The 22,911-nt window shown below is 40.5% G+C and overlaps 1 protein-coding gene across 4 annotated transcripts in view; it reads right to left on the bottom strand.

Annotated features, from left to right (window-relative positions):
- The window catches only part of DOCK8 (dedicator of cytokinesis 8), a 223,500-nt gene that overhangs the window by 159,495 nt on the left and 41,094 nt on the right, over nt 1-22,911 (bottom strand). For 2 of the 4 annotated variants that reach the window (XM_082841971.1, XM_082841972.1), the window contains exons 2-3: nt 12,683-12,785; nt 101-276 (exon numbers count right to left, since the gene is read on the bottom strand). In XM_082841971.1, the coding sequence (XP_082698097.1) occupies nt 101-276; nt 12,683-12,785 (279 nt within the window). Of the gene's footprint in view, nt 1-100; nt 277-11,604; nt 11,666-12,682; nt 12,786-22,911 lie in introns of those variants that run through there. The other 2 variants (XM_082841973.1, XM_082841974.1) reach the window with 2 other exon arrangements.

Genomic DNA, 22,911 nt, shown 5'->3' with positions numbered 1-22,911 from the left:
TCATGTTACTTGTAAGAGAAGTCCAGAATTAGGGCATCTCTCCCTAACCAAGAACAGGCATGCATCATAATCCCATCCACATTTTAAGAAAGCAATTTACCCTTCCTCCGGCAAAGAGGGCTGCAAAGTTCGACATTCCTTCGGCGTGAACACCACGTCCAAGTCATCTTCGGAGAAGTCTCCCAGCTCTTGGGCAAGCTCCACATCCAGGCTGTTCAGGTGTGTCATCAGAAGTCCTTCAAAGTCCACTGGCTCCACCGGGTCATAAAACTGAGGCTGGGGGCAGGGAAAGGAAAAAGAGGTTCCCACACGGTTTAGGGTAAAAGCACTAAGGCGACAGGAGATGTGTGCCCTGTCCTCCCTCTCCTCCCAGTAAGTGCTTCGCTCCTCATGTACAACTAAGTGGGGCTGTCTTTAGAGAAGCTGTCAAACACAGAAGTGGTGATATGCAAAGGAAAAGAAACACAGCATGGAAAGTCAAGTCAGAACACAGTGAGTAATTAAAATCACACCCCAAGGTAGAATTTTTCTCTGCTTAATTGCCTCTTTTTGTGTGTGTGTGTGTGTGTGTGTGTGTGTGTGGTATGCGGGCCTCTCACTGTTGTGGCCTCTCCCGTTGCGGAGCGCAGGCTCAGCGGCCAGGGCTCACAGGCCCAGCCGCTCCACAGCATGTGGGATCTTCCCGGACCGGGGCACGAACCCGTGTCCCCTGCATCGGCAGGCGGACTCTCAACCACTGCACCACCGGGGAAGCCCTAATTGCATCTTGATGAGGATTCCTGAGAAGATCCAAAATGAGATCACTAGGCCTTGCTGCATTTTTATAATTTCTCACGTAAAAGCTCTCTGAGGCCACGTTTACCCAAATACAGTGAAGCGGCGAATCGGAGGCAATTTTCTAGAGATTCAGGCAAACTCGACAGTCCTTCCGTCTGAGTATTTAGGTACAGTGCTTTCTTTGGCCTGAGTTATCCTATACATTGATTCTTGAAGGCACTTCATTCGTAATCACAGCCCACAGTGAACCAGGCTGGGTGGCTGGGACACTCCAAGGCAGTGATTTCCAAACGCTGCTGCACTGCCTGGTGCCGGTTGGGAAGAATTTTCACTGACTGCAGTTAAATGAGCAAACTAAGGGCAACTGGCTGAGTTTTCATAAGGCTGAATGTACTTGCTTGGAAAGGATTGCCTTTTTAAATTTTGTCTCTTCAATTATATCCTTCCATAGTGAGGGTATAAAAGAAACGATAGAAGTAGGTGGTAATTTAAAAAATAATTTTCCTCAGGTGCAAGCTGGCAATTCAACAAATATTTTTCTCTAGCTTGTGAAGTCCACTTAGACTTAGGAAACCACTGCCTTAAGGGAGTAAAAGAATCACTTAGATCAAGTTGACATGTGTAGTAGTGGTAGTAGTAATAATAATAATAATAATAATAGCAGCTCTGTGGTGTTCATTTATGTCAGACTATTTGGAGTCATCACTCCAACAAACACCCCAGATTCTTGACTTGTACTGCCTTGCTCTGAAACAAGGACAGATCTAAAGGAAATGCTGACCAAACCGGTTTTTCATCACCCTGAAACCATACACCAGGCTAGATGTAAGGCTCCAGGTTAGAGAAGAGGAAAAAAGTGCCATGGAAGAGGCAAGAAGATTAGAGAAGGTAAGTGTGGCTTGCCCTGTCTCCTCCCACCTTTGTGTCCCTGGTGGTGGTGGAGACCTGAGTGACACGTGAAAGAGTGAGGACGAAGCTGAGAAGTGAGCAAACATGCCCTCCCTGTCTGAGATTCTTGAAGTGGCTGGCTTACATAATGCCCTATGCCAGCAGGACCAAAAGGGGCAGAAGAGAAGGCAGCAGGACATTCTTCAGTAGGAGAGAGCACAGACACTCCCCTGCTTCCCCAAGGCTCCCACAAAGTGTGACTGAGGACAAGGAAGTTTCTTTCCCTGGGTTCTGACTGGGGACCTGGAAGTCAGCTGAGGAGAGGACCACAGTCCTTAGAGGGGCCTCTCAAGATGAAGCAGCTGGGACCACCAGGGGCTCAGAGAACTGCAGATCAGGCTATGCAGAAGCCAGGTGGGGACAGTTTGCAAAAAGGCATTGTTGACCTCTGCCAGAGGGAACAACAGGCATTATCCATGCACAGAACAAAAAACAATCTACTGCAGACTCACATAAGACCAACCCCGAGGGAGAAAGCGGACTTTCCACTCCTTATCACAACACGGCACAGAGTTCAGGGGCAGGGACTGAAATGACTTCAACTCGAAATGAAGAGACTGCACTGTTTGCATACTCAACCTTATTACTGTAAAGTTTATACCCTTGAACTAAAAACTGTTGAGCACGATGTGCCAAGAAGCTGTGCTAGGTCACTCTAGACAGTATCTCATTTAATCCTCACCAGAACTCTGTAAAGTACACTCTTTTATTACCCTCATTTTACAGATGAGGACTTTGAAGGCTAGAGATCTAATAGTTTGCCCATGTTTACATAGCTGGGAAGTAGCCCATCTGGAATTCAAACCTAGGCAGGTTCCTAATTCTGTTTTCTCTTGCAGGCTTTCCAGGGAATCTGGATTTCCAGAAATAATTAAACACAAGGCAGTGGTAAGTGTGTTTAGAAGAGAGTAAAATAAATCAATCTGCCACCACGCCCAAGTTCCACCCTGAATTTCTCATGAGATTGGCTTCTCAAAGTAATAATAGTGAAGTAATTAACTGATTAAAGTGATACTAAACGTAAATTTATCATGAAGAGTATCAATTATTCGAGCAGAGGCATTGAAGAGAATATACTGAAAAATTATATTGAAGCACATTTGAAACAATGTGACACTAGCATTAATAACTATTGGGTTGGCCGAAAAGTTCCTTTGGGTTTTTCTGTAACATCTTAATGGAAAAAAAACCCGAAGGAACTTTTTGGCCAACCAATAGCAGGTAGAAGCTTCCACAGAGAAATGGCATTTGTGTGAAATCATCAGAGAGAAAAAAATTTAGGTCCAGGCAAAGTATTATACTTATCATGTCCCTAAAATTCAAAGCCACAAGGGATAAAAAAAACCTGGCTGATACTGGCACCTGTTACCTACAGGACAGGCTGTCGACGAGCCGGGGGCGGGCAAAGGATAGCTGACTCCGTTTTTGAACTTCATCAGCAAGTTCAATTACTTGCTGAACATCTACTAAATGCAAGTCACTGAGTTGGCCCTTAGGGATAAAGATGAATATAGGAAGCTACTCTCATGCCTCTTTGCCCAGACCTTGAGTCAACTGTGAGACGGGGAAGCTTGCCACCTTCTCACATACAAAATAATGCTATCTTTGGAGGGTGGAGCTATGACAAAGAATACAGTGTCATCACTGAGCACTAACTGTGCGGCAATGTGCCCAAAGCAATAAACACAGTTGATCATAAAGTCATAAACTCTTACGGTCTGAATCTACTTCAGGACTGAACAGACGATAAGAATAAGCCATAATGATAGAATTCTTGAGTATCATTCTAGCACTACACATAAGCTGGCATGTAATAACGAGCCACCACTACGCTTTCTATGCTGAAACTAACAAGGGAGGAAACTGTTCATTGCAAAAGAGACGTAAACTGGTCCTGCTCTTGGCAAGCGGGTGGAGAGGCCAACTACTGTTACCTAGGCCTCCAAGCAAGTTGTTCCTCTTGCATATTCAAATAACCAGGAACCAAAAGAGATTTCTGTTCTCTAAACTATCTGAAGTCAATCTCAAGAGTAGGTTTTAAAAAAGAAAAAAAAAAAAAGAGTAGGTTTTATTATTAAGGAATTAACACATACACACATTTAGGGGTAAACAAATATTGAAGAGATTTACAGTGGTTTTGCATTTCATTGGGGGCTGAAGTTTGGGAATGGGGCCGGAGGGGGATGTTCTGAGGTCAGTCCCTTGGGCTCTTGGGAGCATAAAAGCCAAATGTGAAAATTTACTATGTCTGTTTTCTCTGCTACTGAGTTATATGTGGCCTCCTAGTCAGTGGAGACTCAAGACTAGTTTAAATGGTATGATCCAAAGTAATTTCAAGGTCATCTTATACAAGGAACTATCATATCATGTCTATCATTTGTTAAAATAATATAAGAAAAAACCCTAAATAATCAAAATAAAAACAAACACAAAAGACCCATTTTTAAAAACAAAACAACTTAAGACTGCAAATTATCCTAAATCAGGCTTTGATTGTGATGGCTTTGTGATGTGTCAACTTGGCTCAGCAGAGCTACATTCTTCCAAATTCCCTTCCTAGTATTCTCCAGTCGTGGTTGGCTACCGGGGTTTTCTCTTGCCAGAACTAGAGGACAGAAGGGAGACTGCAGCTATTCTGTAGCATACACACACCTACTGATACAATCAAACACTAAGTTAGGTGTGAAGTGATATTACCCATGTAATTAAAGTCTCTAACCAGTTGACTTTAAGATAATCAAAAGGGAGATTAGCCTGGGTGGCCTGACTCAATCAGTTGGATGTCTTTTCACAGAGAGTGGAGGCTCTCTGGAAGTTCAGGGCTCCAGGCTTCAGCTCATGCCCGTGGAGTTCCAGCTTGCTGTGATCTTGCCTTCCTGAATGCCCCATGGACTTCAGCCTTGCTTAGCCACCACCAGTGGGGAAACCAATTCCCTGTAATCAATTCCTTAATAAACATGAAGATGCATCTCCTACCAGTTCCACGGCTCTGGTTGAATCTAGAATAATACACCAACTTTCACTCATTCAACAAATACTCGCTGGGGTCCTAAGCAGTCCAGCACTAGGCCAGGGAGACATAGTCAATGACCTCAATCAATTTTCAACACTCCTCTAGTGAAGATTCGTGCAGTCTTTCTTTCTAGCTATTTTCTTCAGATGTCTGATCCATAGAAGACTAGAAATACACAAAAAGTATAAATACTCTAAAAGCTTAAATTATTCAGAGACAAATATTCATTTTTAATGAAGAGGGTTCAAGTTTTTCCTTGTCCCCTAATGCACATCAAGGGCTAGTTCTCCTGACGCGGGGTAGGATTCAATTTGTTTTGAAGCTGAAAACTTCTACAGCATCAGAACCATGTCTGTTTAAAATTAATCTATGTAGCCTTAGCACAGCATAGTATGCCGCCATCACACTGATAGATGATTAAAATAACAAATCCGCACAATATTTCACAAATAAGGATACCAAAAAACAGAGAAGTTACATAACCTGGTCCAAATCACACAGGTAATCACAAAAGACCTGGGTCCTTTGTTACAACACTGGGGAAGCTTCATGCCGCTTTGGGTGGGGCTAGGGGAAGAGGCATGATGCTTCCAAATGCCCTGGCCTTGTACCCTCATGCATGTCTCTCCCTGTGGTGGGTGGTCCTCAAATCAACTTGGCTGTTCATGAGAGACGAGTCTTGGTCAACGTCACCCGACTTCCATGTTGCCAAATTCAGTGGCTGTCGCTCATTCCTGGTTTATCTATAGCACTGGACAGTTAATCACTCTTTCCTTGTTGAAACACTTTCTTCACGTGGAGAGGGACCAACTGTCCTAGTGTGTCCCAATCTCTGAAAGTCCATGGACCAGGAAACCCCTCAGTCCAACAAACTGGAACAGACACTTGGTCACTCTACCTTTGGGACATGAGTTTTCCTAGGTTCTCCTTCTCCTTTGCAGAGCCCTAGGGTTCAGTCCTAAAAGAGCTTCTCTCCCCAATCTGAATTTACTCCCATATGATCTCATCTATGCGCATGACTTTAAATACCTTCTTTTTCTTTCTTTTTAAAATTATAGCTATGTATCTGTAACCTTTGCCCTGATAATTCAGGTCGATTTTTCCAATTACATCTCAGCATTGCACCTTGGTGATCTAACAGGCCTCTCAAACATCACAAATTCAAAATTACTTAACTTTCCTGCCGATCTGCTCTTCCCGTATTTTCCAGGTCTGTGCATCTCAGCAAGTGGCGATTCCACTCCACCAGCTGCCCAGGGCAAAATTTTTGGAGTCAACGTTGATTTCTCTCTTTTTCTTACATCCTACATATTATCTATCAGAAAATCCTATCCACTTTACTTCTGAAATATATCCAGAATCCAACTGCTTCTCACCTTTTCTACTGCCACCACCCTATTCCAAACCATCACCATTGTTTTGTTGAGTTACTGTGACAATTTCCTAACTGCCCTCCCAACCCCGGTCTATTCTTCACTTAGCAGCCAGAGTGATCTTTATAAAAAGAACCCTATAAGCAACCTTTATAATAAAAATTCTGATGGTGCTGAGTCTGTGCTTCCGGTGACTTCCCATCTTAATCCAAGTAAGAGACAAAGTTCTCCCATGGCCTCTGAGGCCGATGACCCAGCCTTGATTCCTCTTCCAACTCATCTCCTATTGCCCACTCTGCTCAGCTCACTGTCTGCATCCTTCCTGTTTCTGGAGCATGCCATATGCTCTTGCTCTGGGGACTTTGCTCTTGCTGTTCCTTCTAAATCGAATATTCTTCCTTCAAATACCTGTTAAGTTCATTCAGAATTCTTCCCAAGTGTCTCCTTTCCAGACCTCCAAGCCTCCACAGACCACTCAGTCTAAAATATAGTGCTCTCTTCTGTGTCACTCTCTATTCCCTATCCACGTTTCATTCTTCAAAGCACTTACTACCCCTTGAGAGAGTCTACATTCACTTATTTGTCTACGTCTCTCATTCCAGAATGTAAGCTCATGAAGACAGACACTTTGTTACATTCACTACTGTATCCCCAGCTCCTAGAGCAATTCCTGGCACAGAGTGAGACCCAATACATGTTTCCTGAGTAAACGAATATGGAAAGCAATCCTCTTGGCTCTCTACTATCTTTAAGTAAACAGAGCAGAAGGCAGTAAAGTTCCTCTGGCTTCAATATTTCAAAGTACTTCATGGCTTAGATTAAGGAATACTTCCCTGTTTCCACCAATGGCAATCTTCCACTGACGCCACTGCATGGAAGACACTGACATGCCATGATGGACATCAATCTAATCTTACCAAGACTGACTTGACTCCTCTGCTTTACAGTGACAATAATGAAATTCACGCTCTGCGTGCAGGGTGGCACTCTTTCATTTTGCCTTCCACTGTGAATCTGCATGAAAATTGTAATGAAATCTTCATTTTCCATCATGTCCCCTCCAGTGAAATCAATGAAACCTAAAGATAGCCCAACTTCTTTGAAAGATGAAGCACAAAAGAAAAACAAAAAAGACCACGTTTATCGAGTGATCCACCATTTAGGTCATCCTTAGTGGTAAAAAAAAAAAAAAAAAGGTTGTTTTAGTGCAGAGAAGCTTAAACACGAAACAAAAAAGAATGCTTTCCAAGGTATGAGACCTTCTTTTTTCTTTCCCCTGTAACTGTTATATACAAACATGTCGTGTAACCATAGTGTTTTGATTTATATCCAGGATGTGGCTTTCTATATCCTTCTTTTCAGCCAGAGCTGTTATGATCCAGCTGATTCCTTCCATTTTACTTCAAAGTTTTTCTCTTCTCACTTTTAAAAATAACACTTTTCCTCTATAAAAATGTAAGTTAAGTTATTAACCATGCACACAGTATCTCAAATCCTTTCTAACTTAGGGCAAAGAAGACCTACCTTTCTTCTTTTGTACGCTTTACTCTCCTTTCTACTTTGAATAATCAGAAAGATAGTTTTACTATTTTACGGTTTCATCTTAATGAAGACAACTAATATATAGTTGTTTGCCTTTATAGATGACTGGCATCAGAGGGGGTCTGGCCAACCTACTCACACAGCTGTGGCAATGGAGAATTCCAAGGCCAATGGGTGATGCACAGGTGATGCTATTCACAAGTCCCTCTTTGGCACTGGCTACAAAGGACTCTGATGGCAGTATTAGGAGTGTCAAAAAGACCCAGGGCAAGTCTGTAATCATTGCATTTTGTTTTATAAAACCAACTCTAAATGGTGAATCCTCTTCATATTCAAAAATGCAAAATTTTCAAATATTTTATCTACTTTGAAAATGCATGTTTACACAATCGCCACAGCTAACATTTACAATTAGGGTTAAAAAAACAAAAACCCAGTAACACCACACATACGCACGTGCACACACACATACCCACAAAATCAAACGCAACCTTCCTCTCACTCGATTTATCAGATTTATGACAGAATCCGCTATATTTACATAAAAATATATTCACAGGATTAGCAAGTAGTCCTCGCTTACTACATTTTCTGAAATTCAGAGCAACCAGGACAACAAAAGAAACTTTACTTTTCTTATGTTCTTCCTCCTATTTGGACTACTTCTATCTATCAACACATAGGTTCTTTAAATGACCCTCAACCTGGACCACATGTTAAAGTCCCATGGAACTTTAAAATACTGATACCTGGACCCCAACTCTAGGGATTTTGATGTAATTGTTCTACAACAGGCCACAGGTATGTTTCTAATGGTCTCAGGTGATTCTAATGAGAGCCAGGTCTGAGAACCTTCCTCTAAATCTTCTCAACCTCCCCCTTTAAGCCTTTACCTCCTATTTTATCTTGGATCTTCTCTCCTCTGAACACCCACCACACCCAAAGCCAGCATGGATCCTCCGTATTATCTGCCTTCCCAAATATATTATAAGGCCCTGAAGAGGCAAAACCATCTCCTATTCATCTTCTTGAAATCTCCCACAGTGTCTCCACAGTGCCAAATAAACAGACAGCAACATTAGCCTCTATGTACACAGCATCTATTTTATCATTCTATGTTAACCCTAACAGGGGTAGCATTACTATGCCCGTAGTGCACATGAAGAAACTGAAGCCTTCATCAAGGTTACTTAACTTGCCCCAAATTATGCAACTAATAAGTGACAGTGATGCTCCACCCCAGATCCATCTGACTGCAAGTTCCAGCCTCTTGCAAAACAACAACAAGGTATAATTGACTGGGTTTTAAATCACTTGGTGCCAGTTTCCAAAAAGCATATGAAAAGATGTTCAACATTGCTAATTATTAGAAAAATTCAAATCAAAACTACAACGAGGTTTCACCTCACATTGGTCAGAAAGACCATCATCAAAACGTCTACAAACAGTAAATGCTGGAGAGGGTGTGGAGAAAAGGGAACCCTCCTACACTGTTGTTGGGAATGTAAATTGGTGCAGCCACTATGGAGAACAGTATGGAGGTTCCTTAAGAAACTAAAAATAGAACTACCATATGATCCAGCAATCCCACTCCTGGGCATATATCTGGAGAAAACTATACTTCAAAAAGATACAAGCACCCCAATGTTCATTGCACCACAATTTACAATAACCAAGACATGGAAGCAACTTAAATGTCCATCAACAGATGAATGGATAAAGAAGATGTGGTACATATATACAATGGAACACTATTCAGCCATGAAATGAATGAAATAATGCCATTTGCAGCGACATGGATGGACCCAGAGATTACCATACTAAGTGAAGTAAGTCAGAGAAAGGCAAATATCCTATGATATCACTTAGATGTGGAATCTTAAAAAATGATACAAATGAACTTATTTACAAATCAGAAACAGACTCACAGACTTCGGAAACAAACTTATGGTTACTAAAGGGGAAGGGGGGTGGGGGGATAAATTAGGAGTTTGGGATTAACAGATACACACTACTTATAAAATAGAAAGTCAACAAGGACCTACTGTATACCACAGGAAACTCTACTCAATATGCTTTAATAACCTATATGGGAAAAGAATCTGAAAAAGAATGAATATATGTAATGGAATCTCTTTGCTGTACACCTGAAACTAGCACAGCATTGTAAATCAACTCTACTCCAATATAAAATAAAAATTAAATTAAAATAAATAAATAACGTGGTGCCAATTAAATACTTTTAAAAATTAAACATTTATATCAGCATGTGGGGTTGTTGAAATGGTGGTTCTATAAACAAAGGTAAGGGAAATAAAGGTCAAAATGCACTTAATCAAATTTTCCCATTGTCTAAAATCATACAACGAACAGTCTATGGCTTCTCATTTAAGAAAAGTTTTTTTAAAGGTGCTTCAGGGTGAGAGTCTTTAGGTGATAAACTACTCCTCTGCCTTGCCAGAAATAAATCTTCCTGAAATGTCCCATTATCTTTCTATGAAACAAAATATTTTTTTTAAGGGAAAGGGAAATCACCATGTAAGTGGATGATTTTTTGTTGGAGGAACCTTCATTCGGGAAGATGACTCAAGGGAAAGAACAGCCACTTCATTCTGACATTACAAGAAGACCAGCAGGTAAACATTAGGGTGCTGGGATTTCCTGAGCAGTCCTTGCATTTAAAAAACAAAAGAGGAATCAAATGCAGACTTTTGCTTCCTCATATGCCACCTGCCCTTCAGGCAGTTAACTAGAAGAAGCAGGGTCAGCACACTGTGCTGAAGCTGGGGTAGAGGTCTGGGGGAAAATATTCAGAAGACTAAACTGGAATTAACCAGGAGAAATACATTTTAAAGGCTATTTATTTGCAAATAGAACCGGGTAGAAATTATGACAGAACCACATGATTCATGTATAGTTAAACATTTTTGCTTATTTCTTTGACATATTCTATTAGAAGTTAAGCCACACGTTAACTCTACCACCTAGCTAATGAAATAATTCATCCAAATTCACTTTTGTCAAAACCTGATGACGCAGCGTAACTACCAAAAGAACGCCTGCAAAAATAAGAAACAATTTTTAAAATTTGTGACTTTAAATAAAAAAGATTTCTCCTGAAGAAATTTCAGGCTGCAGCTGGTGTGTAGCTAAGGGGTTAAAGCCTCTGAGTTAAACTTCCTTAAAGCCTCTTAATAGTGAGGTCCACACTATTTCTCAAGACAACTATTGCAGAAAGCTGCAGTCTGAATTTACAAAGAAGCAAAGCACCAAACCCCACCTCCCGCACCTTGTTTAAGATTTTAAAATGTATCCAGTCACTTTTTTTTTTTTTTTTTTTTTTTTGCTGTACGCGGGCCTCTCACTGTTGTGGCCTCTCCCGTTGCGGAGCGCAGGCTCCGGACGCGCAGGCTCAGCGGCCAGGGCTCACGGGCCCAGCCGCTCCGCGGCATGTGGGATCTTCCCGGACCGGGCCACGAACCCCTGTCCCCTGCATCGGCAGGCAGACTCTCAACCACTGCGCCACCAGGGAAGCCCTCCAGTCACTTTTTAACTGCATTTCGCATATTTTGAAAGACAATTTGAGTCAGAAATTTAAAAAAAATTTTTTTTTGGTTTTCAATGAAATCTATACCAGCACCACATGAAACCAAAAAGCATATCTAATTTATCTTGGATTAAAGCATATCTAATACATCTGAAAGCACGGACATTATGCCCTTGGTGTGCTTTTATTATAATCTGTGATCTGAAACAGACAGGAAAAGTACAACTAAAAAGGGCAGTTGAACAAGCCGCCGAAGTCATAAGTAGATTTTTTAAAGAACTGTCATCGAAAGTTACCTCTTGCAGTAAAAGGTGCTATACATTTTTTAGTACTACTATTTCATCAGTGACACAACACACAAATTATCCTACTGAAAGAACCACAAATCACTCCAGTAAACATACCTTTAAAAGATACACAGTTACACGGCGTGGAAACTGTTACAGGAGACAAAATGGCGGCTACAGGAAACCGAGTGGAAGGCTACAAAATTTCTAAGAGCAGAAGTGGTTTTGAAGTAATAAGTGAGAAAGAAAAAAATAACCTAACCTCCTTAAGATAACCAAGAGAACGAGCAAGAAAGTGGGGCTGTGCTGTGAGGGGAAGTGAGTACAGTGGAGGCTGCAGCTCTCTTACAAAGGAAGTGAAGACTCACTTCTGGTTTTATAAACTATCTCATTTAAGTCAGATTTAACCCACTGGGCACACGCCTCGCATTTAGTCCTCAAATAACATAACATACGTATACACACTCAACAATTGGCGTTAATATAAAAATGTAGGCAATCTTCAACTTAAAAGGGGGAGTGTGTTTTAAAAATGAAGGTTTGTACTGTCTGATTCCATGGACATGAAGTTCCAGAGAAGGCAAAATTATGATGACAGAGGTGTATTGGTGATTGCCTAGGGCTGCTGGCTGAGGGTTGGGAGAGGAGACCCACTGCAAAGGGGCATGACGGGGCTTTTTTAGGGTAAAGAAACAGTTCTATATCTTGTCTGAGTACAGGTTAACTATAAATTGGCCAAATGCCTCAAACACCTACAAATGAGTGAAATTTTATTGTATGTAAATTACACTTCCAAAAAAATTATTTAAAAAGCTTAAGGTTCATAACTTGACTTTTCAGATTTGGGAATACATTTTTTTCCAATAAAGGCATGTTACAAATGGTTTTAAGTTTCCAGGCTAATCCTTCCCCTCCCCAAAATATGAATCATAATTTGGGTGAAATCAAAGAGCTCGGAAGTCCACTGAGTCCAGAGACTTCAGAATCATAGTCCCTGGAGATCCATTTTGTATTCCCAGCCCTAGTGGACGGAGGGAGAGAGGGGAATTGATGTCAAAAAGCAGTGCAGAGCCAGGAACTGGTGGTTGGTGTTGTAAGGGATCGGTGGGAAAACCTAAGACTCAGGAAGCAAAAGATTATGCTGGGCACTTCTGCCCTTGACCATTCTCTAAGCAAACCTGTAACTCATACTTACTAGTTGAAGAGAGGGGAAGCCAGAGGTACTTATGCTTTGTCGATGGTACTGGCCAAGGTTTGGTGGGAGGGTAAACTGTTTCCTTATTTCCGCAGAAGAATACCTTGGGTTAAAACAGAAAAATCTAAATGAAGTGGTAATTTTAAAACATCATCACAATTATAGATACAATCTTTGATAGCATGTTATGAAACTTATTCCTTAGCCGGGTGACTGGCAGAACTGACTAAAATGTCCTCAGTGGCCTGTGGGTAGACACTAGAGCTTTCGGGTGATAATATACGCTCTTGAGAAGTTCACAGAAGCCAGGACGCCTGCAGTTATGGCTCTTGCCCAATACTGGAAGGATGACAGCATGAGGAGGAAGAAGAGTTTGCAGCCCAAGACAAAAATCCAGGGCACTTGGCTCTTTCTTCCCAGGCCATTCAAAGGCATTTTCTCCACATGAGGACATCTGGCCTCTGATGAAAGTCCTTTAAACCCCAAGCCGTCATCTTGAACCAGTCACTCTCCTTTCAAGCAGCTGAGCCCTTATGGTCGCTGCCTGCTTTCACAGAAAATGCCAGCGACCTTTTAAATGAACACTTCCACCTCCCCACAGGCACCTGAGATGCTACCTGGAATTCCAAGGACTGTATTCGTTCCAAACCACTCCTACTGAGTGACCCTTTGAGTCAGCCGCAGTGACACTGCTGAGCCCTCAGACAACATCCCTGTAGCCGGGAACCGAGCAGAGGAGAGTCGCTCTTCACTGTCTACGCACACCTGCTGGCAGGAGTTACCGACAAGTGATATCCCGATTATGAGCAGGTTGACTTTTGTGCCCTCACTTTTTGGTAATTTGTTTGTAACTCAGAACACATTTTCTCATTAAGTCAGTCTTTGGTATCTGGATTCTTAGCCTAGTTCACAAAAGTGTACTTAAACCACAATGAGGCCACTATAGAAAATAACTAGAAACTGGCATTATTGAGGATCAAATGAGACCCTATTTGAAACATGCTGCATGTCCAACAAAGAGATATACACGTTTTAAAAATTGTAACTTAAAATAAAATATTTAAATATTATAAGTAAATCTTATTATGTTTTCTCCATTATAAAGTATGCTAGGGCATCATTATTAATTTTTCTGCATGATGAGGTTTCTGACATGACCTGCTTGGCTCCCAATCTTAGTAATGTGGTGCATGCAGGAAAGAGGCAGGAAACCTGTCCTGGCCGCACCTGTGGCATCCATTCTCCCAACCCAAGAGCACCTCAATCTCCTTTCAGGATTGGCACACTCATGTTGTACAGGCATAACCACAAATCAAAGGGATGGGCACATAGCCCAACTTAAGACAATTCTCTCTCCTTTCCAGGATCCTGAATGATGAATGGATATAAGAAAGGAAGAAAATGGCTGGAGCACATTCTTGTCAGCAGTGGCCCCTTTACACTATGATGCAATGAGATGTGAACCCCCAGAGAAGTTACAGCAGCCCGTAGTAATGTACGCCTTCATTTCCCGAAGTATTTTCTTTCTCTATTTTTTTAAAGTATGAGAAAATACTAGGATAAGGAGTAAGTCGTCTATTATCCATCAAGGAAATGCAAATCAAAATCACAATGAGTTACCACTTCGCAACCACTAGGGTGGATAAACCAAAAAAAAGATGGGCAGTAATGAGTATTGGTGAGGACATGAAGAAATTGAAGCAGTCATACATTGTTGGTGGGAATGTAAAATTGTGTACCTGCTTTGGAAAACAGTCTGGCAGTTCCTCAGAAAGGCAAACATAGAGCTCCCATATATCCCAGCAAACCCACCCCTAGGTTTATATCCAAGAAAAAGGAGAACATACTTCCACACAAAGCTTATACATAAATGCTCATAGCAGCATTATTTACGGTAGCCAAAATGCGGAAACAACCTAAATGTCCATCACCTGATGAATGGATAAACAACATGTGGTATATCATACATGGACTACATTCAGCAATAAAAAAGTGAAAGAAGTATTGATACATACCACAGCATGGATGAACCCTGAAAACATTACATTCAGTCGAAGAAGCTAAACCAAGAGACCACATGCTGTATAATTGCTTATATGAAATGTCCAGAATAAGCAAATCTATAGAGGAATGGGACTGAGGTTTCTTTTAGGGGTAATGAAGATGTTCTAGAATTAATTGTTCTGATGCATGCACAACTTTGTGAATATACTAAAAAAACACTGAATTGTGTATATGTGTGAATTGTGTGGTACCTGAATTATTTCTAAATAAAGCTGATAGAGATATAAATGTGTGCTGTGTGTGTGTGTGTGTGTGTGTGTGTGTGTGTAAGTATTCTACAGAGACAAGAGTGAAGGCAAGAATTTAGCATGACCAAGAATGGAGGAAAACTTTCAGATTTTGATCCCCGGTGCTCAGGACGCTCATTTTCATTACAAGTTTGGCAGTCACCATTTCTAAAAAAATCAACAGCCTAGGCAACTATCCAAAACAAAAGGCCCATCTTGCATAAACCACATTGTATCTTGTTTCTGGCATCACAGGAACCCAAGCCAGCAGAGCAATCACTTATCTGCTTATTTCAGAAGGTGACCGTAGTCACGAAGGGCAGAGACATCCAAGCAAAGTCCTTTTCTGTGACTGGGCTGACTTTTCACAGATAAGACGGACGGCTCCTGTGATTTCTGCTTCCAGGTCTTCCCCCCAGGGCCTCTCAAATAATGAGTTTTAGTTTTCTGGCCATTCTCAAGCCTTTCCTGTCATAGACCAGAGGGGTCTACCTGAATTGGGAATATCTGAAAACGTTCATGAAAGTGAACACGCCAACATGAAGTGGCATCGTGAGAGAATCACAGAACGGCAGGAGGTACAGGTTCTTGCTTTCATTTTGAAGTACAGTTGGCTGTCTAACAAAGCTGCAATACGTGTTTTTTTTTTTTTTTTTTTTTTGCGGTACGCGGGCCTCTCACTGTTGTGGCCTCTCCCGTTGCGGAGCACAGGCTCCGGACGCGCAGGCTCAGCGGCCATGGCTCAAGGGCCCAGCCGCTCCGCGGCACGTGGGATCTTCCAGGACCGGGGCACGAGCCCGCGCCCCCTGCATCGGCAGGCGGACTCCCAACCACTGCGCCACCAGGGAAGCCCTGCAATACGTTTGTTATCAAATGCCATCAGAATGTTCCTGCTCCCCAGCCCTGCATAAACAGCTGGAGTTCCTGTTTCAACCCTTCACATAAGCTTCCTGATTCAGAGCTATATAACTCATCTTTTTCCCTGACATGTCAAGCCTGCCCCAAGCCTACTTCCTATCCCTGCAGAATCAATCCTACAAAAGGCAATTAAACCTGTCCCTTCAAAACCGTCAAATAAGGAGATGAATTGTTTGTCCTTAAAATGAAAACACTGAATCATCACACGTGGAATGAATTGCTTTGTATTCACTTAAAGAACTTCAAAATAAAATAGCTCTGGAGAGGCCCTACGCACATTTAAACTAGCAAAAACAGGCTGGAATGATAAAATTACATGTTGGTCAAGCTGTGGGAAAACCCCTGTGGGGTTGTATATTGGTGTCGTGTCTTTGGAAAATAATACTGTAACATGTGACAAGAACTCTAAAACTGTCGTTACTCTTTCATGGGAATATACCCCATGGAATTTATACAGACAAAAATATAATTTGAACAAAAATGAACATAAGAACTCTGTATATGATAGCAGATAATTGAATGCAATCCAATGCAATTGAATGCAATCCAATGCATCCAACATTAGGGAGAACACTAAGTACATAACAGCATAAAATACATGAAACATGATTTTACCATTTAAATATTTGTATGGAAATGTACATAAAGAAAGAAGTTAAAAGTAATATGAGGAATTGAATACAAATATGCAACAATATATGTATAAATAAATATACCAGAAGGTTCAGAAATGTTTCTGGTAGTTATATAGAGGGAGTTTAATAACTACCCAATTCAGCTCTTTCTCCTCTAAAGTTGCTTAAAGTCATCATTTAAAAAAGTAGTGTGTACCTATAAAGTGCCATGCAGGCATAGATGCACTACTGGGGATTTTTAAAAATTATGTAAATATCAGCTATTCAATTTACTGATATGGAACACAAATAAGAGAACCCAACCAGGGAAAGAGCTCCTATAGGTGTGGTGTCCATGCAGGTATTACATGGGGGTTTTATTTCCTCTGCATTTGAGTCTCAGATCAAATTCAACATGTCTAGGATAATTTTTATGATGCCAGATTTATATTACATTTCCCTGATGAGCCAAGATAGCCTTCTTCTAATAACCTGAAATGCTTTGTAAATATTATCTTCTTTATTTCTGCAAATGTCGATACCCCTACTCTGGGGTCAGAATGGTAGAATGGGGTGGGTAGCAAAGCTCTCTATTTTTATTCAGATGGACAGGTTGCTGTGATGTATACAGCTGGAACTAATTATCAGTGGAACTAATGATTGGGCAGAGCTTGCTAAGTGTGCACTATGGGTCATTTGCATCAAATCATCAGCTGCTTAGGAAAAAGGCAGATTCTTAGACCCTGCCCCACTCTTGTGGTGCGGCCTGGAAAAAATGCATTTTTAACCAGCACCTCCAGGTGATTTTCATGTCCAAGAAAGCATAAGATTCACTGATGGGGCAAGTCTATGAGAGAGTGGTTGGCTGATTCATTCATTCATAAGAACACTGAGGGCACACACAGTGCCAGACTCTCTGCCAAGTGCTAGGGACTTGAAGTCCAAGAAAACACTGCTGCTGCTCCTGGAAGTTCAGTCTAGTAGGTGGGAGGGCGGAGGGAAGATGGATAATTGAATAATTATAATACAACATGATAAGCATGTATTATACACAGGAATGTGCACAGTGCCTTGTGAGCAAAGAGGAGGGAGTTACTAACTCAGTCTCAGAATGCTTAGGAGGCTTCCAGGAAAAGGGGACTTTGGAACCATATTTTGGAAAAAAAAAAATCAGTAGAAACAGGCCTGATTGGAAAAAAAAAATGCATTTCAAGCATTTTTTTAACCATTTCATGACATCTAGACATTAGGTTTCTATACTCCTACTTCAAGTATTTTAACCCTACATTTTAATAGGGCAGTATTTGGGCTGCCCTGTTTCTTTACAACAGACATAGCTAGAAGAGCAAAGAAAAAGAGTGTGAACTCAGTGACCTAGCCCTGAGCGTTGCCATTTGCCAGCTGTTTTGAATTCAAGTACATCAGTTAACCAAGCTGGGTTTTAGTTTCATGACATGTAAAATGAAGGGGCTGGGCTATACGATCTCCTGGGCACCTTTCCAGCTCTGACTGGCAAAGATGCTTAAGCCTCTCCAAGTGGAACGATCGGCACCGTCATCTACACCAGCAGCTCTGCTAGGAAACCGAACAGCCCCAGAAGGCTTCTCACTGGCTGTCATCCCTAAAAGAAAATTCTTTCACACTGTATGCTGGTATGGCCAGCAGCCAAAATGGTTGGGAGGATTTTAAAACTGATTCAAGAAAAAAACCTTGTCTATAAGGGTTTAAAGAGGTTTAGGGTCTTCCTGAATCTGACATGTTTTAAACAATAGTGAAAGGAGTGGAATAAAGAAAAGCAAACGTATAATTTACTCTTAGTTTACATATAGTTACTCTTAGTAACTAACAACTGACTATATAACACTCAACAACTACAGTGTAAAGTACACAGCTGGTATCAAATAATAATTAGAGACATTTGTCGGTAGCATATATATGGATGTAGCCACAAGCACACTGTATAATTAAACCCTGCCAAAGAGGCACTGTTCAGAACTAGAAATGATTTACACCAAGTAAATGGTGAAAGAATGTTACCCCCCAAACTTCCTGAATTATAAGTTTAGGGCAGTGCTGTATAAAAACAATAATAAAGTTTTTAAAATTTGCTGTATGTATGTAGAAAAACTAGCTCTGAATGATGTAAAAAACACAGGGTTGGATCACAGTTTGGGGCATGGATAACGTCTGAAAACACAGAGCTGGCTCAAAAGTGAGTAGTTCCTGGAGTTGACCATATAAAAATAATCTAAGGCTTTTTCTGAGATGCACCCTCAGATACTTTTAGTGAAGTACATCTTTAAATTTAAAAGGCTACAAAATGAATTTCTGTGGCAAAATCTACATTTATATAATATATAATGTTATGTAATATATAATATACAGCTATAGATATATATATCATATTATATATGTATTAATAATATTATACATTATTTATATATCTATAAATAATATTATCTATTGTTTCTATATCTATATCTATCTATCTCCATCCTTGCATATACATACATGCATACGTTTTGAGCAATGAATTCCTCAGAAGTTCATCATGCTGAGGTTTCAAAATAAATATTTCAAGTTTTAGAGTTTCTCATATTTTCCATCTCTTCTCATAAACAGACATGCCATAAATGTACAACTTCTGTAAAGATGATTCAACAGGTGGAAACATGACTACAAACAGAAGTTTGCCCCTATTAACAAGCTGTGGAACTTGTTTCTCCCTTACAGGGGAGGCCCAGATCCCTTTCACTTGGAAAATTCCTCTGCATTTATTAGATGACTGCAGTGTTTGAGGATTCCTGCAGCAAGCCCAGAGAAGGATTACTCAGTGTCTTCAGTGATTCTCTAAGGGATCTCCTCCCCACAGCCCCCAGATATCACCTTGTAAGTTAGTTTTTCTCCTGCCATTATCACCACCTACTAGTGAGGCAGCATAATCACCTAAAAGAACACCTGTAAATACTGAGTGCTTTTTATTTGTAACTGGTTGTTAAAAAGGGGTTCTCCAGAAAAATGTGTTGAGACATAAAGAAACAGATCTAACATATGTAAACTGAAGTCCCGAAAGAAGAAGAGAGACATAACAGGAGCAGAAGTAACATTTAAAGAAAACTTGCTGACAAAAATAACCAAGACCAACGTTTGTAAAGCTCTACAAACACCAGTCAGAATCAATACAGAATAAAGCAGAAACTAACACACCATTGTAAAGCAATTATACTCCAATAAAGATGTTAAAAAAAAAAAGAATCAATACAGAGAAAATCAAACCTAGACCCATCATAGTAAAACTGCTGAAAATCAAAGAGAAATTTTAATTAACTAATTTATTTACTTATTATTTATTTATTTTTGGCTGTGTTGGGTCTTCTATGCTGTGTGCAGGCTTTCTCCACTTGCAGCAAGTGGAGGCTACTCTTCATTGTGGTGTGTGGGTTTCTCATTGTGGTGGCTTCTCTTGTTGCAGAGCACAGGCTCTAGGTGCACAGGCTTCAGTAGTTGCAGCACGCAGGTTCAGTAGTTGTGGCACACGGGCCCTAGAGTGCATGGGCTTCAGTAGTTGTGGTGCATGGGCTCACTAGTTGTGGCCTGCGGGTTCAGTAGTTTGGCTCGCAGGCTCTAGAGTGCAGGCTCAGTAGTTGTGCTGCATGGGTTTAGTTGCTCTGTGGCAAGTGGGGTCTTCCCAGACCAGGGCTCAAACCCGTGTCTCCTGCATTGGCGGGTGGATTCTTTAATGACTGTGCCACCAGGGAAGTTCCCCAAAGAGAAATTTTAATGCTCTTAAAAAACATTTGGGGAAAACACACACTACCTTGGAAGTGGAATAGTAAGAGTAATAACTGAAAAAGTAAAGTCCAAAACCAATGTAATGTCAATCTTTAAAGTGTTGAAAGAAAACAACTACCAATATAGAATTTTCTACCCAGTGAAAATATCCTTCATAAATAAAGGATAAAGATTTCATCAGATAAACAAAAACTGAGAGAATTTATTACCAACAGAGCCATACTAAAAGAAATAGTAAAGAGAGTTCTTCAGGCAGAAGGAAAGTGATCCCAGTTGGAAGCACAGAAGTGCTGAAAGCAATGAAGTGCATCAAAAGGGTAAATATGTGAGTAAATCTAAATGATAATGACTGTAAAAAATAATGATAATAATGTGGAATTTAAAATATACATAGACTTAAAATACACATCAACAATTATATATAAGGTGGGAGGGGTAAATGGAGTTCATATATTCTAAAGTTCCTGCATTGTCTATGAAATGATAAAAAACACTAATATTAGAATTTTAGTAAGTCAAGTATGGATTGTAACCTCTATGGAAAGAAGAGACAGATTGAAAAATAGAAAAAAAAAAAGTAGAAGCATACATTTAAACTCAAATAAAGCCTTGAACACAGGACCTGAAACCATAAAAGTTCTGAAGAAAACACAAGTAATGAGCTCCTGGACATAGGCCTTGGCAATGATTTTTTTAATCTGACTCCAAAAGCCTAAGCAACAAAAGCAAAAATAAACAAGTGGGACTACATCAAACCAAAAAGTCTTTGAACAGTAAAGGAAACTATCAACAAAATGAAAAGGCAACCTGATGAATGGAAGGAAATATTTGCAAATCATATACCTGATAAAGGGCTAATATCCAAAAATATATAAAGAACTCCTACAACTCAACAGCAAAAAAAAAACAATCTGATTTTAAAATGGGCAGAAGATCTGAATAGACATTTTCCAAAAAAAAGAAAGGTACATGAAAAGATGCTCAACATCGGGCTTAGTCATCAGGGAAACGCACATCAAAATCACAATGAGATAGCACCTCACATCTGTTAGAATGGCTGTTATCAAAAAGACAACAAATAACAAGTGTTGTCAAGGATGTGGAGAAAAGAGAACCCTTGTGCACTGTTGGTAAGAATGAAAATTCGTGCAGCCACTATGGAAAGCAGTATGGAGTTTCCTCAAAAAATTATGAATGGAGCTTCCATATGACCCAGCAATCCCACTTCTGGATATTTATCCAAAGAAAATGAAAACACTACTTCAAAAGGATATATGCAACCCCATTTTCACCACAGCATTATTTACAATAGCCAAGATATGGAAACAACCTAAGTGCCTATCAACAACTGAATGGATAAAGCAATTATACAGATACCCAGAACTGCACCCTGAAAGCATATCAGATATTCTTTATTCAGGTGAGAAAACTGAAATGCAGAATTATTTAACAACTATCCTAAGTCACACAGCCCAGGGTCTTGCTGCTCCAGCCTGGTGTCAGGCCTGAGCCTCCGAGGTCGGAGAGCCGAGTTCAGGACATTGGACCACCAGAGACCTCCCAGCCCCACGTAATATCAATTAACATCAGCTCTCCCAGAGATCTCCATCTCAACGCTAAGACCCAGCTCCACCCAATGGCCTGCAAACTCCAGTGCTGGATACCCCATGCCAAACAAAGAGCAAGACAGGAACACAGCCACACCCATTAGCAGAGAATCATACCAAGAGAATTATACTGCCTAATTAGCAGTATAATTAGCAGAGAATCATACTGCCTAAAATCATACTAAGCTCACAGACACCCCAAAACACACCACGAGATGCGGTCCTGCCCACCAGAAAGTCAAGATCCAGCCCCAACCACCAGAACACAGGCACCAGACCCCTCCACCAGAAAGCCTACCCAAGACACTGAACAAACCTCACCCACTGGGGGCAGACACCAAAAACAAGGGGAACTACGAACCTAGAGCCTGCGAAAAGGAGACCCCAAACGCAGTAAGTTAAACAAAATGAGAAGACAGAGAAATATGCAGTAGATGAAGGAGCAAGGTAAAAACCCACCAGACCAAACAAATGAAGAGGAAATAGGCAGTCTACCTGAAAAAGAATTCACCATAATGATAGTAAAGATATCCCAATCTTGGAAATAGAATGGAGAAAATACAAGAAACATTTAACAAGGACCCAGAAGAACTAAAGAGCAAACAAACAACAATGATGAACATCACAATAAATGAAATTAAAAATTCTCTAGAAGGAATCAATATCAGAATAACTGAGGCAGAAGAACGGATAAATGACCTGGAAAATAAAATAGTGGAAATAACTACCACAGAGGAGAATAAAGAAAAAAGAATGAAAAGAATTGAGGACAGTCTCAGAGACCTCTGGGACAACATTCGAATTATAGGGGCCCCAGAAGAAGAGAAAAAGAAAGGGTCTGAGAAAATATTTGAAAAGATTATAGTTGAAAACTTCCCTAACATGGGAAAGGAAATAGTTAATCAAATCCAGGAAGCGCAGAGTCCCATACAGGATAAATCCAAGAAGAAGCAAGCCAAGACACATAGTAATCAAACTATCAAAAATTAAATACAAAAAAAAATATT

Source organism: Leucopleurus acutus (assembly GCF_964270905.1).
Source record: "Leucopleurus acutus genome assembly, chromosome: 7".
Classification (NCBI taxonomy): domain Eukaryota; kingdom Metazoa; phylum Chordata; class Mammalia; order Artiodactyla; family Delphinidae; genus Leucopleurus; species Leucopleurus acutus.
This window is presented reverse-complemented; position numbering and strand designations above follow the sequence as displayed.